General features: G+C 47.9%; 1 protein-coding gene across 10 annotated transcripts in view; it reads right to left on the reverse strand.

Moving 5' to 3' along the window:
- JAML (junction adhesion molecule like) overlaps window positions 1302–15684 on the reverse strand; it is a 30809-nt gene continuing 16426 nt past the window's right edge. For all 10 annotated transcript variants that reach the window (XM_005653698.3, XM_005653697.3, XM_013977439.2 and 7 more), the window contains 6 exons: window positions 14409–14521; window positions 12678–12915; window positions 8657–8795; window positions 6244–6304; window positions 4336–4422; window positions 1302–1806 (listed from right to left, as the gene is read on the reverse strand). In XM_005653698.3, the coding sequence (XP_005653755.1) occupies window positions 1714–1806; window positions 4336–4422; window positions 6244–6304; window positions 8657–8795; window positions 12678–12915; window positions 14409–14521 (731 nt within the window). In that variant the 3' untranslated portion in view covers window positions 1302–1713. The remainder of the gene's footprint in view (window positions 1807–4335; window positions 4423–6243; window positions 6305–8656; window positions 8796–12677; window positions 12916–14408; window positions 14522–15684) is intronic.

A 15684-nucleotide genomic window follows, 5' to 3' on the forward strand; every position in this document is an offset into this window, starting at 1 on the left:
AGCTGCAGACTTGCCCTCTCCACCTCTTCTCCACGCCCGCGTGTAAAAGGAAGATCTGCAGAGAGGCAGAGTTGGGGAACAGAGGTGGGCTTCTTCCTCCTCCTCAGAACAAAAGCCAAACCTTGGATGAATCAAATACACATTTGACGTGGGCGAGCCAAACTCTGGAGGGGCGTGCCCGCACTTCCGGGGTGGAAGCGCCCTCTGCAGGAGCGTGTGAAGAAGCTGCGCCGCGGACCCTCCGGCTCTAATCCCAAGTATCCCCTTCCACCCAGAACATCCATCTCCCTCGGGATCTTGAAGGCTGTCATCCTATGAAAACAATATTTGAGCGAGTGAAAGGGGCCCCTTAGCCCAAGAAAGCATGTTACCTAATAGCCCAGAGGCAGAACCATTGCCTCTCCACGAACTCTTAAGATATGAAAGAATCCTCCCCCGGCCCTCACCTCTGTCCCCTTATCATGTCAACATGTGTCCCCTGTCTGGTATACTTTGGACAGGATATTGGCTTCACCCTTGTCAATTATTGACAGAGTCCTCATTTAGAGCTAATGGGTAAGAAGGAAACATTTAATGGCCTTTGCCCACCACTGATCAAGAACAAAAAGAAGCCTCCACATGGAGACAGAGAAGACTTGGTAGGAGAAAAAGTTATTATGAGGGGGTCAGGGGAGGGTCCTGGGTGTTTGGAGAGTTAGGGGAATCCCTCGAAATTCAGCTCCCCTTGAGACTGAACCAGAAATCAGAGAACCACAAGAGACTTCCTCTGTATCCATGCCCTGAAGGCCTAAGAGGGAAAATGGGGTGCAGAGAATGGGCAAGGCCCTGTGGGACAAAAGAAGAGGAGAGCTGAGCCCAGACTAGAAACAGGAGTTCAGAACCCAAGGATTTTTAAAACTAACCTCACTAAATCTTACACTAAAAACCCACCAGGTATAGGAACCACATATTTCAGACAAGAGTTAAATCAGTGGCTCTCCACTTTGGCGACCCATGACTGTCACTTCTGAAAAAGACAAGTGCCCCAGCTCCACCTGGGAATTCCAAACCAGGACACCTCTGGTGGGGCTCAACAAGGAGCCACCGGCCACTCTGATACCAGCCAGAATGGAGCAGCACAAGTCGAAGCGTAGTATTCATACCCACTTCCAACCCGTTCACCCCCTAAAACTTTCCCAGGCCCCAAACCAGTCCCCTGTGTGTGACTCTCAGCAGGGGTTTCCTCTGGTCACTTCAGTTGTGTCAGGACTCCCATACTACAGATTTCTCACCCAGAAATCGTCCAGGATAGAAACATAGGATGATTTCCACAAACCACATTTATTTTTGGATAATTTGCCACAGGAATCATTTGGGTTGGTTTTTATCTCTGTGATTCTTCCCTCCAACCAGCCACACAAAGCACCATCCAAGCAGAGGGTCTGACCCAATGGAGTGCTTGAGGCCACTGCCAGCTCAGCCAGGGTCCCCAGGGCCAGTCCCACTTCAGAGGGACCAAGTCCACACTCCCCCTAATCAGGGCCTGTTCCTCCAGCGCTGTCCTGTCCCTCTGCCAGGCTTCAAACCTCCATTTCAGCCCTTCGCCCAAGCAGGGGGGTGCGGGAGGATGACTGGGAGGGCAGGGGGATCCGAAATAACTGGTACATGGACTCAGGACACAGAGGAAGGAGCGTCTCTGTCAGGGACAAGAACAAAGGAAACTCCCCTTTCTTCTCAAAAGGCGTGCTCAGTTTTTGGCATTCCCCCAGCTGACTTTCTGTCAAGTGGGCTGCCTGGTGCTGACCTCAGGGAAGGCCAAACTGGGTGCTGTGGGGAGAGAGAACAAAACACCTTTGTAAGAAGCATCTCAATCATAATAGTCACCATTTACAGAGCCCTTTCCATCTGCCTGGACCGATTCTGAATTTCACGGGCACTATCTCAGTGGGTCCTTACCACCTGGGAAGTAGGCTTTATTCTTTCAGTTAAGGATGAGGAAACTGAGGCTCGAGGCAAAGCTACGGGCCCAAGATGATCTAGTTTTGAAGTCTGTCTGGGTCTCTCCAACTCCAAAGCTTGGCATCTTAACCAGGGTGCTCTACAGCCTCAGAAAGGGGGCACAGAGTGGCGACCCCTTCATTTAGGTAAATTTAATCAAAAATCAAATGCTCTTTGGAGTCCCCATCGTGGCCCAGCAGTAACAAACCCAACAAAGATCCATGAGGACACAGGTTCGATCCCTGGCCTTGCTCAGAGAGTTAGGGATCTGGCGTTGCCATGAGCCATGGTGTATCTTGCAGACATGGCTCGGATCTGGTGTTGCTGTGGCTGTGGTATAGACTGGCTGCTGCAGCTCTGATTTAACACCTAGCCTAGGAACTTCCATATGCTGTGGGTGCAGCCTTAAAAAGACACACACACACACAAAAAAATCAAAGGCTCTCTGTTGCCCCTGCCCCCTATCAGATAACACCTCCATACCCAAGGTATGCAGGCCAGAATTCACCCATAGGCTTGTTTAAGTTGGCATATACTGTTTTAAAATAACTTGACCAGCAGGAGTTCCCTGGTGGTCTAGTAGTTAGGATTCAGCACTTTCACCACTGCAGCCTGGGGTTCAATCCCTGGTCTGGGAGTTGAGATCCCACCTCAAGCCACTACACACCACAGCCAAAAAGTAAAATAAAATAGAACAAATAACATGACCAGTCCCTGAAGGGCTTTGAGTTTGTGGCCTGGGCCTCTCATCACACTTGCTCTATTGGATCTGTTTCAAGAGGACAGGGGTGCTATTTTCCGCAGAGTGTAAATCCCAAGCCCCTAGCACTGAGCCCGGGGAGGCTGGCTTTGAAAATGACTCACTCCTGCATCACCTCTGCCCCACAGACTGTCTGCCAACAGTACTGCCCAGGTGGGTGACACATTCAGCAGCAGCCACTGTGCAGCTGTATCAGCAGGTCTCTGAGAGGCAGGACGAGGTTCTGGCAGTTCCTGTGCATCACATGGCACTAACAGGAGAAGGATGGGGGCGGGGGTGACTATATTCAACTGCGGCTTCAGAGTGGCGCTCATATTTCCCCTGGTGGAACCAGGCCAGGTCTCTGATCTCACACTTTGCTAGCAGAACCTTCCTCTGCGGCCATCAGCCAGGAGTCACGTGTCCTTAGCGCTGGTGCAACAGGAACAAATACAAGCCATCATCCCATAAACAGAGGAGGCCAGTCTTCCTGACAGACCCCAGCAGAACACTGCTCGCTTCATGGCCGGGGCGTCTATCATTAGTCCACAAATAGCACTATGTGGCCGGCTCACTCCTTTTGTCCTTACCCTCCTCACTACACAGCCAGTGCCTCTTCTAGGTGCTGGACTTCCCGGGAGAGTTGAGCAGAAAAAAAGCAGGAATCGGACTCTGTGCTATCACAGGAAGGTCGGCATGCAGCCTTCCTGGCAGTTAGACTATACTTATTAGGTGTAATAAGTCACAGAACTTTTTAAAAATCTTAGGGTTGGAGGGGTCCCTGGTAGCTAGGTGGGTTAAGGATCTGGTGTTGTCACTGCTGTGGCTTGGGTCACTACTATGGCACAGGTTCAATCCCTGGCATCGGAACTTCTACATGCTGCAGGTATGGCCAAAAAATAAAATCTGAGAGTTGGAAGGGATATTTTAAACAGAAGGAAAACAGTCCCTTGTGACACAATATTTATGCAAGGATCTAACAGCACCCTCGGCACCCTCTTTTCTATGCTGTGTTTAGCCAGTGTTGTGCTGACAGGCAGAGATGCTCTGTCTACCCCGCAGGCAACCGCTTCCTTTCACCCTGAAATCAATCATCTCCAGCCCGAGAAACACTCATAATACTCAAAATTACTTGATATTGGGTATGAGGGCAAGTTTCTAGCTTTTGTTTTTTCCTTTTAGGGCCACACCTGCAGCATATGGAATTTCCCAGGCTAGGGGTCCAACTGAAGCTGAAGCTGCTGGCCTACACCACAGCCACAGCAACTCGGGGATCTGAGCCGCATCTGTGACCTATGCCACAGCTCAGGTCAACATAGATCCTTAACCCACTGAGCGAGACCAGGGATGGAACCTGCATCCTCAAGGATACTAGTCAGGTTCTTAACCCACTGAACCACAACAGGAACTCTCAGGGCAAGTTTGATATTAGTCTTCTATCCAGCAGAGCTTCTGCTTCTCACAATTTCCTGCTCCTTGGGAAAATCTCTGCCCTCAGCAGAGTGGCCTCCCCAGGGGGCCTAGCAATGTCGCTCCCGCATGACTTTGCCATACCCTCCCTCCCGCTCCTTCTCCTGCCTCCAGACACCTGGCTTAGCTGGGCCCAGAATATGTCTCACCATGGTCATGTAGGTGGCTTCTGATTTCCCACCTGATTCTGCTTCGTCGATCACGTCTTGTGTGGTTATTGAGGAGTAGATATGTTTCTAGAGGAGGGAAAATTGCATGAAAGTTCCTAAACTCCGTAAGTCTTAGGACACGCCAGAGAAAAGACCATCTACCACTGTTCATGGGGCATCAACCACTAACACCAGTGGGTTCAGAGGGTTACTGAGAGCTAGAGAATTATCAAGGATCAGGAGAATCCAGTCCTCCGTTGCCCTGAACATTAAGAAAATTAACTCATCAGCAAAGAGCACTGTCTCAAGGACCAAATTCTTTGGTTCAAAAGATAAACATTGGCATTCCCGTTGTGGCTCAGTGGTTAGCGAATCCAGCTAGGAACCATGAGGTTGCAGGTTCGATCCCTGCCCTTGCTCAGTGGGTTAAGGATCCGGCATTGATGTGAGCTGTGGTGTAGGTTGCAGATGCAGCTCGGATCCCGCGTTGCTGTGGCTGTGGTGTAGACCAGCGGCTACAGCTCTGATTCGACCCCTAGCCCGGGAACCTCCATATGCCATGGGAGCGGCCCTAAAAATGGCAAAAAGCCAAAAAAAAAAAAAAAGACAAACATCTTTGTTTGGATGGGCACTGAGGTAGCAGCAAAGAATCCTTATGTTGCCAAATTATTTGTCCTTTGTGATTATTTCCTCCTAATTAGAGTCGTTGCAGGATGACATTACTCAGCAGCTAATTGTCATCGTCTCTTCCAGAAGGCAGGAACAGCGGAGCTGAACTGCAGGTCTACGGGGCCAGGGGTACTTTGTAACTCCCACTCCTGTCTACCTGGGGAAGCAATGTCATCTTGGACTTCTAGAGTCCCCTGCATCACATGGAGAGAAAATTCTACTCTGGGGTCATAAACAGCCCAAAAGATAGAAATGTAAGTATTCCAGAAGGAGCTTTTGAAGGTGAAAAAAGGAATGAAGGAAAAAAAGGAAGGGAGGGAGGATGGGAGAGGAGGAAGGGGGGGAAGCAGAAACAAATAAGGAAACAAAGAAAGAAACCATGAAAAAAGAGGTCAGGAGTTCCCGTCGTGGCACAGTGGTTAACGAATCCGACTAGGAACCATGAGGTTTCAGGTTCGATCCCTGGCCTTGCTCCGTGGGTTAAGGATCCGGCGTTGCCGTGAGCTGTGGTGTAGGTCCCACGTTGCTGTGGCTCTGACGTAGGCTGGTGGCTACAGCTCTGATTCGACCCCTAGCCTGGGAAACTCCATATGCCGCAGGAGCGGCCCAAGAAGTGGCAAAGAGACAAAAAAAAAAGAGTTGAAGGAAATGAATCCATTTCTCAGTCCTTAGTAGCAATTATTTATAGCTCCATTATAAACCGATATGGCAACGTTATTGATCCTCTCTTTCTAAAGGTCCCCAAATATTTAATCTGAACCATGAACTCCTTCACTTAATTCCAGAATGTATCATAATCATTCCTTGTATCAAAACAGTGCCTCACAGATGACAAAGCCCTTGCATATCATCCTATTATGTGAACCTTACAACAGGGCAGATAATGTCTACCCTTATCCTCATTTTGCTGATGAGAAAATTGAGGCTCAGGGAGGTGGCTGCTGGGACCTGACCTGGGACTTTCTGATTCCAAGTCCAGAGCTCTTTCCTAGGGCCCTCCAAGGATGTGCTGGGCTGGCCCTGCCGCCCCACCCCCCTCACTCCTCCAGGGACAGGGATGCTCACTGCAGTGATGGAGACTTCCTGAGCCCCAGCCTGTGCCAGGCACTAGACTTCCAGAGACAGAAGGAGGAGTGAGACACGGCTCACAGAGGAATGATAAGGACACCACCTTGATACTGGAGCAGCCTCCACCTGGCTCTCCCTGGGCACAGCAGCAAAGTGGCAGAGTTCTCTTACCTCTAGATGAGCCGTCTCCTTGTTCTCCAGGCTTTTGACCAGGGCCATGGATGTCGCTGAACTGCAGAGGCATGGAAAGCATATGGAATTAGCTGTATGTTCAAGGGTGGGGACCTAAGACCACACAGAGCTTTGTGAAGCGAGAGGCGCCAGGGGTGGAACCCCTCTCTGCTCAGCTCCAAGTCTGAGAAGTGCATCTGCTCGATGGAGATCAAAAAGGCATCTGGAAATAGTTTGAGCTGAACAACAGCTTCAACCTCTCTGTTGTCACCCTAACAACTTTCTGTCCACAACAATTTTAAGCGAATGAATAGAGAGGAGCCTTAGGATTTGATTGTATCACTTCCGAGGACTAGGGAGATGGAGCTGAACCAGCAGGGGGCAGCAGAAGCTCAGCGAGACACCCGTTCAAAGGCTCCCAGCTGCCTCTGGGGGAGGCCAAGAAGAATTATCCCCTCCAAGACCTGGGGCTAGGAGGGCTGGCCCTCCCCTGCCCTTGGCCTTGGATCTCTTAACCACCTGCCCTCTGCATCTGACACCGAATATCCTCCTTTTCTATCTTGGCCTAAGTTAGAGCTGGGAAAAAACCAAAATTAAACCTGGAAAAGAAACCATATTTTTTTGGTCTCAAAATGGAAATATTTTAATTGTATTTTCTGATTATAAAGTTATATGTTCTCATTGTAAAATAATACAAATAATACAGAAATGTAAACAGTTTGAAGTTCCAGGAAACACCCCACCCTCACAGGACCCATCTTTTTTTTTTTTTTTTTTTTTTTTGGCCACACCCACGGCATATGGAAGTTCCAGGGCCAGGGATGGAACCTGAGCCACAGCTGCGGCACCACCAGATCCTTAACCTGCCATGCCACAGCGGGAACTCCCAGCTCACCTTTTCTTTTATCTCAACACCACTATTAATAGTTTAGAATCATCCTTCCAAACCTCTCTCAATGCACAAAATACATTTAGTACATTTGCTGCTAAAGTGAGTATAATTTCTCTCTTATTTGAATGAGATCACACTATATATTGCATAATACTCCTCCGTGGACATCACTCCTCATCATTACATACTGGGGTGTGGCATTTCATTGAATGGAATAGCGAGTCATTGAATCACTACCTTCCTGACAGACCCTGAGAATGATTCCAGTTTTTAACTACAATCATTGCTACAGTGACCATATTTCTGCACAAATCTCAGCACATCCATCTGATTATCTCTTCAGAATAAACTAGAAGACATGGGAGTGTTCCGGTTCATTTCAAGGGAAACTGAGGCCCAGAGCAGGAAAGTGAGCTGACAGGGAACCCAAGTTGTCTAACTCCTGGTTCAGTGGTATCTGAGTGCCCAGAGCAAAGACTCTCAAGTTCAAAACCCCCTGGCAAGTCAAGTGCAAAGCAAGCAGGCACCTGCACTTTCTGTACAATCCATCTTCTATGGGGAAAGGAGACCCCAAAGCCAGCACGTCAGTATTACTCAGTCTTAACGGGGGTTCTTGCCCACTGACCCCATTTCAGTGAGAGAATCAATTTCCCGTAGCAACCCATTTCATCCACAGTTGGGTTAACTGAAGGATGGACCTGCCAGCAACCAGTAAAACACTGGTACCCATGCCAGGGCATCTGGGCATTTCTGAGCTACTGGGAGAACTACTGGTGAAATTCAAGCCTTTGAAAACCCATTTCAACAATAAATAATTTAGGACCTGAGGCCAGCCATTCAAAGGTAGCTTCTCATAATTAAAATGTGGTCCTTTAAAAACCACTTCAAAAATCTGAGTTTCTCTATGAAGTGTATACTGACTAAATAATTCAAAAATCATTTCTCTCAGACACTGAATGGCAGCATGACAGTTCTTGCATAAGATTTATGCTCTTAATGATGCTCTACTTAGACCAGCATTTGTAAAAGCCTTTGTAATCTTTGTAAAATGAGGATGGCGAGGGAATGCCCATGACCTTTCGGGGCAGCAGTGAGCAAAGGGGGTGAGGTCGCTAGACAGATGACATCTAAAGTGACAACCAGAGATGATTCTCATTAAAATACCCTCTTCTGGGAGTTCCCATTGTGTCTCAGCGGTAAGGAACCTGACTAGCATCCATGAGGACAAGGGTTCAATCCCTGGCCTCACTCAGTGAGTTAAGGATCCGGCGTTGCCACGAGATGTGGTATAGGCCACAGACGTGGCTCAGATCTGGTGTTGCTGTGTCTGTGGCGCAGGCCAGCAGCTGCAGTTCTAATTCAACCCCTTGCCTGGTAACTTCCATACGCCACAGGTACAGCCCTAAAAAAAAACCCCTCTGTGAAAATGGCATCTTAGGGCCCAGGGCCCCATTGCTCTCTTCCACTTCTGCTATAGGCACCTCCAGCCTCCCAGCCCAAGAGATGGGAGCAGCCCTGTACCTCTTATTCCCATGGGTCCTCTTCACAATCATTATCAGAACGGGAAGCAGCAGGATAGTGGCACAAATAATCCCCACAATGATCACCAGCTGATTACCGCCCAGGATCTCTGATCCGAGGTTGACTGGGGCCACCGACGCTTGGGAGAGGAGAGGAGAGGAGAAACGTCAGAGCTTCAGTATTCCAGAAAAGAGTTGAGAGCTCACCGGTTCTTTTCCAAGTAGCAACAGCCAGCTCGGGAAGTTGGGGCAGGGCCCAGACTCCACTCCACGTTGAAACACTGGGACTCCAGCAGCCCCCATTAGATTGAGGGCCAAAGTCTGCCGACCCCCTTGCTCACCCCTAAAATGAAGAGTAAGGTGAGTGGGAGAAATCAGCCCACCTACAGTCGGGTTTTCTTTCACATTAACAATTCTCTCTTAGGGAGTTCCCGTGGTGGCGCAGCAGAAACAAATCCAACTGGTATCCACGAGGACTCAGGTTCCATCCCTGGGCTCACTCAGTGGGTTAAAGATCCCACATGCTGTGAGCTGTGGTTCAGGTTGCAGACACGGCTGGATCTGGTGCTGCTGTGGCTATGGTGTAGGCCAGTGGCTACAGCTGCAATTCGACCCCTCACTTGGAAACCTCCATATGTCACAGGTGTGACCCTAAAAAGACCAAAAAAAAAAAAAAAAAAAAAAAAGATTTTATCTTAAAACGAGGTTCACCAAATGACATAGACATCACAGACAGTTTAGAGGCTGCTGCTCTCCCTTTGGAAAAGTGATGGTTTTACAGAGGATCTAAGCTATAACCCTCAGCCCATAGTCCTGATATCAATAAGGCAATCCCGCCCATTCGGTATCACTCACTAATTTCCCCATTTCACTCTCAACGCATACATCAAACACCTCCTGAATGCCAGATATCACTAGGCACTGGAGATACAAAGACAAATTATGCATGGTCCCTGCCTTGAGGGGAGAAGGATAAACATAAACAGAAAACCACAGACTGCTATAGTGGCTAGGAGAGCAGTCCATATGCAGTACAGAGGGGCACAGAGAAATGGGTGCCCAGCTCTATGGGGAGCAGAACCTGAGAATTTGTCAGCCAAAGTTTTAAAGTTTAAGTCTTTTCTTTTTTTTTTTTTTTTTTTTTTTTTTTTGGTCTTTTTGGGGCCACACTCACAGCACATGGAGGTTCCCAGGCTAAGGGTTGAATCGAGCTGTAGCCACTGACCTACAATGCAAGATCCAGCTGTGTCTGTGACCTACACCACAGCTCATGGCAATGCTGGATCCCAGACCCACTGATCGAAGCCAGGGATTGAGCCTGGGTCCTCGTGGACACTAGTCAGATTCGTTTCCGCTGAGCCATGATAGGAACTCCTAAGCCAAGTCTTAAAAGACACATCATTGGCGTGGAGTTCCCATTGTGGCTCAGTGGGTTAAGAACCTGACTAGAATCCATGAGGATGCACATTCAATCCCTGGCCTCACTCAGTGGGTTAAAGGATCTGGTGTTGCCGTGAGCTGCAGTGTAGGTTGCAAATGCAGCTCAAATCTGGTGTTGCTATGGCTTTGGCTGGCAGCTGCAGCTCCAATTAAAAAAAAAAAAAAAAAAAAGGTTCTTTGTCAAACAATATGGGGGAGGATGGAGGGGACATTATGCATAAGGTCTGCAGGCCTGATGGGAAACTTGCAAGAGTTCCATGGGTCTGGCTCAGGGGTAGTGTGTGGGGGTGTGGTGGGGAAGGAGGCTGGCTAGATAATAGGATCTAAGTCTTGAAGGACCTTGATTATCTCAACTGAGTTTAGCTTTTTTCTCTGTAGGCAATGAAGGAGACACTGAGAGACTAAACAGTTCAGGTTTGTGATTTAGAAAGATGGCACTGAGCTGCATGAAAAATGAGAGGCAATGACTGCGAATGAAAGCAGAGTCGGGTTAGAGGCCTACAGTCCAAGACAGAGATGACGACAGCCAGGATAAGGTAATGGTGATGGACTGGAAAGAAGGCAGCTCCAAAGTCAGCAGGAGAAACGACAGGACTTGTCAACCTGTCGACTTTGGGGTCATAGGACAGGGAAGAATCAAGTGCAACTCCCAGGCATCCCGTGGGCTAACTGTGTAGGTGGTGGTGGCATTAACTGCATTGAAGAGGTGGGCTGGGGAGAGGTGAGCAGGGGTGGATTTGGACGTGCTATATTTGAAGTATTTGCGAAATATTTGGGTGGAATTCATATACATAGAGGTAGGTAGGTAAGTAGATGGATGGATGGATGGATAGACAGACGGACAAGTTGTGTCTAACATAGAACATACTGAATATATGTAGAGCATGGGGTTCAATAATACTACTGAGAAGGCTGAGGCTGAGTACCATTAGAGTATCACTGGAAATCATGCGACAGTGGAGGTAGAAGCAGAAGTAGGAATGTGATGCACTATGAGTTAATGGGAGAGGAGATAGGAGACGCTGGGTACAGCCCTTTAGCAAGCAAGCTACTTGGCTGTGTCAGGAAAGAACTCTATAATGATTGTGATGAAGGTTGCACAACTTGGAATACACTAAAAACCAGAGTTGTACATGGGTGAACTGTACGGTATGTGAGTTGTAACTCAATAAATCTGTTCTAAGAAAAAGAAAAACCAGAGTTCCACCATGGTGCAGCGGATTAAGAATCCACCTGCAGCAGTTCGCCATGGAGGCATGGGTTCGATCCCTGGCTGGGTGCAGTGGGTTAAAGGATCCAGTGTTGCCACAGCTGTGGCATAGGTCGCAGCTGCAGCTCAAATTCAATCCCTGGCCCAAGAACTTCCATATGCCATGGGTGTAGCCGCTTTAAAAAAAGAAAAAAAAGAGATAGATGAGTTAAAGCAGCCAAGGACACAGGTTAGAGGAAGAATTGAGTATATGTGTACGCTGAATGGTAGAATCCCATGGAAAGCACGAGCTTAAAGCTCCATGTTGTGAGGTTCCTGAGAGGGAGGGAGCCCCAGCTGAGCACAGGGGCTCAGATAAGCCCCAGGCGGAGGCGGAAAGGAGCAGAGGATGGCGGGACAGAGATAAGGATGGGGGCAGACATGGGTACGTTTGTGGGCAGGAAGGGAGGGCTTGGAAGTTGAGTGCGTTCCCGCCAATGGCTTCTATTTTTTCTGCGAAGTGGAGATAGAACTTCTGAGAATGAGGAAAGCCATCTGTCCTACTGCCCTCTCCAGCTAGGACCCTGCTATTAACAAGAAGGTACCTCCATCGACTTAAGTCTCTGGCCAGAGGTACTGAGGTGTGTTCCACCCTCCCCCCATCCCACCCCCAACCAACCACAGCCAACCCCTGGGGCCCTAGCAAAAGGCAAAGTCCACAGGCCACATCCTGACTGCGAAGTGGGTTATGGTTTAACTTTAACCCCTCACTTATCAAACTCTCTCAGTCAACACGATTGAGTCTTTATTCTCTTACAAACCACTGGCCTTAATGCACAGTGTTTGCCAGGATACAGAATCTTTGATCAGAAAACCCCTCTATTTTTGGTCCTGGCCCCCTTCCTGTTTCCTCTCTGTTCTTTGCTGTCTCTCACCAGCTCAGGATCACCTTCCCTTCCACTACAGAGCATAGAGCATAACCCTTGAAGCCAAGTAAATATAACTCCAATCCATTTCCCAGCTCCTGTATCTTTAAATTGGTATATTATACCAACGACGAGTGAGGTCTGGCAGAGGCCTGGTATTCACAAAATACTAGCCCTTTTTTCCCTGACCCACCAGCAGGGAAGAACGAGGGTGAGGCAAAAAAGGTGCCAGGGGCACCAAATTTATGGAGGTATCACTCTCAAAGGTCATGCAATCACAGGGTACAAACACTTGAGAAGTACTAACCCTGGGCTTATCAGGGTCACGTAAGTACAACACCTGAGAGAGATGCGCCTTAAATGTTGCACCTTCAAGCCAATGTTGCACCTCTCCAGCCTCACCCTGGTCCTAGCCATGCCTACCAGCTATGAGGTCCCTCCTCCCTCCCCACCCAAATGTTAAATACTTCGGGGCTCTTTCAGGATCACATGCAGCACAATGGTCTTCCTGAATGTCAGGTTCCCCAGGTGGATACTGCAGGTATAGCTTCCTCCATCAGACTTCTTCACTCTTCGGAGCATAATGGAGCCATCATTGCGGGAAATGTCGCCCACCAGGTTCACACGGTTTTGGAAGCGGTCCCAGTTCCGAGGGGACCCCATGGGCACGTTGAGTTTGGGGTCATAGGACAACACAATCTCCTCCTGGAAAGGTAAGGCAAGACATTTGAGATGAAAGAACTGGGGTAGAGGGGTGCAGGGAAGGTGGACAGGGGAGCTCTCAGGACTCACAAGGAAGCAGTAAAGGTATTATCAGAGAGTACTGGGTAACACAAAGTCATGTCCGAACGTGTGTCTGCATACACATAGTTGTGATGGATGTCACCAAACCATGACAACTCTTTTATCTCAAGAGGAGGATGAAGAAAGTGGGAATGAGGGACTTCCTGGGTTTTGTACTTCTTCAGTTAAGTACCTTATTTCCTTATTTCCTATTGGAAATCCAACCGGAAATACCATAAAAAGTAAAGGGTTTTTTTTATGGTATTTACTTTTTATGGTATTTCCAGTTGGATTTCCAATAGGTACCTGAAATGTGTCTAAAACTGAACTCTGGGGAGTTCCTCTGTGGCTCAGCAGAAATGAATTGGACTAGTATCCATGAGGATTCAGGTTCGATCCCTGACATTGGTTAAGGATCTGATGTTGCCATGAGCTGCGATGTAGGTTGCAGATGCCATTCGTATCCCACATTGCTGTGGCTGTGGCATAGGCCGGTAGCTACAGCTCCAATTTGACCCCTAGCCTGGGAACTTCCATATGCCACGGTGCCACCATAAAAAGAAAAGACAAAAAAAAGAAAAGAAAATCCCATAACTGGGGCAACAGGGCACAGAAGAAAACTCAAAGAATAACCAAATGAGAATAAGAATGAAAAAAAGAAGAGGCATTCTCATCATGGCTCAGTGGAAACAAATCTGACTAGAATCTGTGAGGATGCAGGTTTGATCCCTGGCCTTGCTCAGTGGGTTAAGATCCGGCGTTGCCATGAGCTGTGGTGTAGGTCGCAGACATGGCTAGGATCCTGCATTGCTGTGGCTGTGGTGTAGGACAGCGGCTACAACTCTGATTTGACCCCTAGCCTGGGAACCTCCATATGCCGCAGGTATGGCCCTAAAAAGACTAAAAAAAAAAAAAAAAAAAAAAAAAAAAAAAAGAAGAATAAGAAGAAAAATAAGCTCTTTAAATCTTTAAAAAAAAGAAAAAGAAAAAGAAGAAGAATGCACTCTCATGTCTGGCCCATGGCTTTCCTGGCAAGGCCACAAAAATCATCCCCTTCGTTATTCCAATGACCCTACAAAGAGGAGAAGAGGAAAGAAACTAAAAGGCAGTGGCCAAGCCATGTACAAACGCTCTACGTAGACTGCTCCTACTTGCATTTTGACAACCCGAAAAGTTGAGCAATAACAGCTCAACTTCTTCTTCATCATCTTCATTAGAGTCAGTTTTCCCAGCAGGAAGCTGAAACTGCCCAGCTAAGTGGCTGAGCCAAGAAGCCCAGTTAGGACAAGCTCCAAAGTCCAAACCTTTGCAATACCACCACATGGCACCTGGTGCCTAGATTCCTCCTATCCCACTCTGTCCTGACACCGTCGGCCAGGGGCTGCTTCTACACCGTGATGGTTTCTCCTCCTTACCTGGGCGTGCTCTCCTGATGAGAACATCCATTCTATCCTGGTCACATGCTTCTCTTCTGTGCTCTGGAAAACACATCCCATCTTGATCGAATCACCCACCTGAACCATGAGCTCTGGGGATAAAATGGTAAATCAAGTCAAACTCAAGATAATATCTATAGGGAGTTCCCATTGTGGCACAGCAGAAATGAATCCACCTGGTATTCATGAGTATGAGGGTTCGATCCCTGGCCTCAATCAGTGGGTTGGGGATCTGGTGCTGCTGTGAGCTGTGGTATAGGCTGGCAGCTGCAGCTCCGATTTGACCCCTAGCCTGGGAACTTCCATATGCTTCAGGTTTGGCCCCCAAAAGCAAAAATAATAATAACAATATCTCTAGAAGCTATAGAAGCCAAAGAACAGCTAGAGAAGAAAATGTTTAGCCAAAGATACTCGGTAAAATCAATGTCACCACCAAATACTGTATACATTCCCTCCACAGACAATCCAGATGATTCTGTGTGGTCCAAGTACTCAGAGGCCTCTCACTTAAATCAACCTGATACCCCAAGGGTAAGAAAATACTCTCTAGCTACCCACATACATCAAGTCTGAGGGGTCCCACGCTGACTTCATAATGCAATCAACACTTTCTGGTTTTCTTTCTTGCCTTTCCAGAACTTCTCCCACAAGCCCCGACTCCACTTCAAGCTTGTAATAAAGTACAGAAAACCTTGAAGCCCCCCACTTTCTGTTCACCAATTTAGATACCCACATCTGCTTAACATAAACAGGAAGCGGAAAGTTATAGAACTCTCATTCTTATAAATAACTCACTGGCTCTCCTGGCTGAAAAAGTGAATCATGAGTGACTCTCTTCAATTTCTTTTATTCTTTTACAAGTTGTCTTAGGACTTGCTGAGGACAATTCTGGCTAGAGCACAGGTCACAGGACTGCTTGCTACTTAGGCCAAGACAACAGACAGCTTTCCTCCTGACTTTTCTTTCTGTTTTAGTCCCTGCCCCCACTTCCCCACCTGCTCCCCCTCCCTCTGCTCCTGGCTTTCCAATTCATAGGCTCTTCCTCTTACTCATTTGAATAAGCAGCTGACCCCATCATGTGTTTACTGCCAAGTCATTTCAAGAAGTCCCTGAAAAAAAAATTAGAAAGATGCTTCTGATTTTTCAGTCGTGCTCTATACAAATCAACTACAAAGTCAATTAAGAAATGAAAAGCAGGGAGTTTCCGCTATGGCACAGTGGATCCAGCATTGCTGCAGCTGTGGCAGAGGCCAAA

Source organism: Sus scrofa, chromosome 9 (assembly GCF_000003025.6).
Source record: "Sus scrofa isolate TJ Tabasco breed Duroc chromosome 9, Sscrofa11.1, whole genome shotgun sequence".
Taxonomy (NCBI): Eukaryota; Metazoa; Chordata; class Mammalia; order Artiodactyla; family Suidae; genus Sus; species Sus scrofa.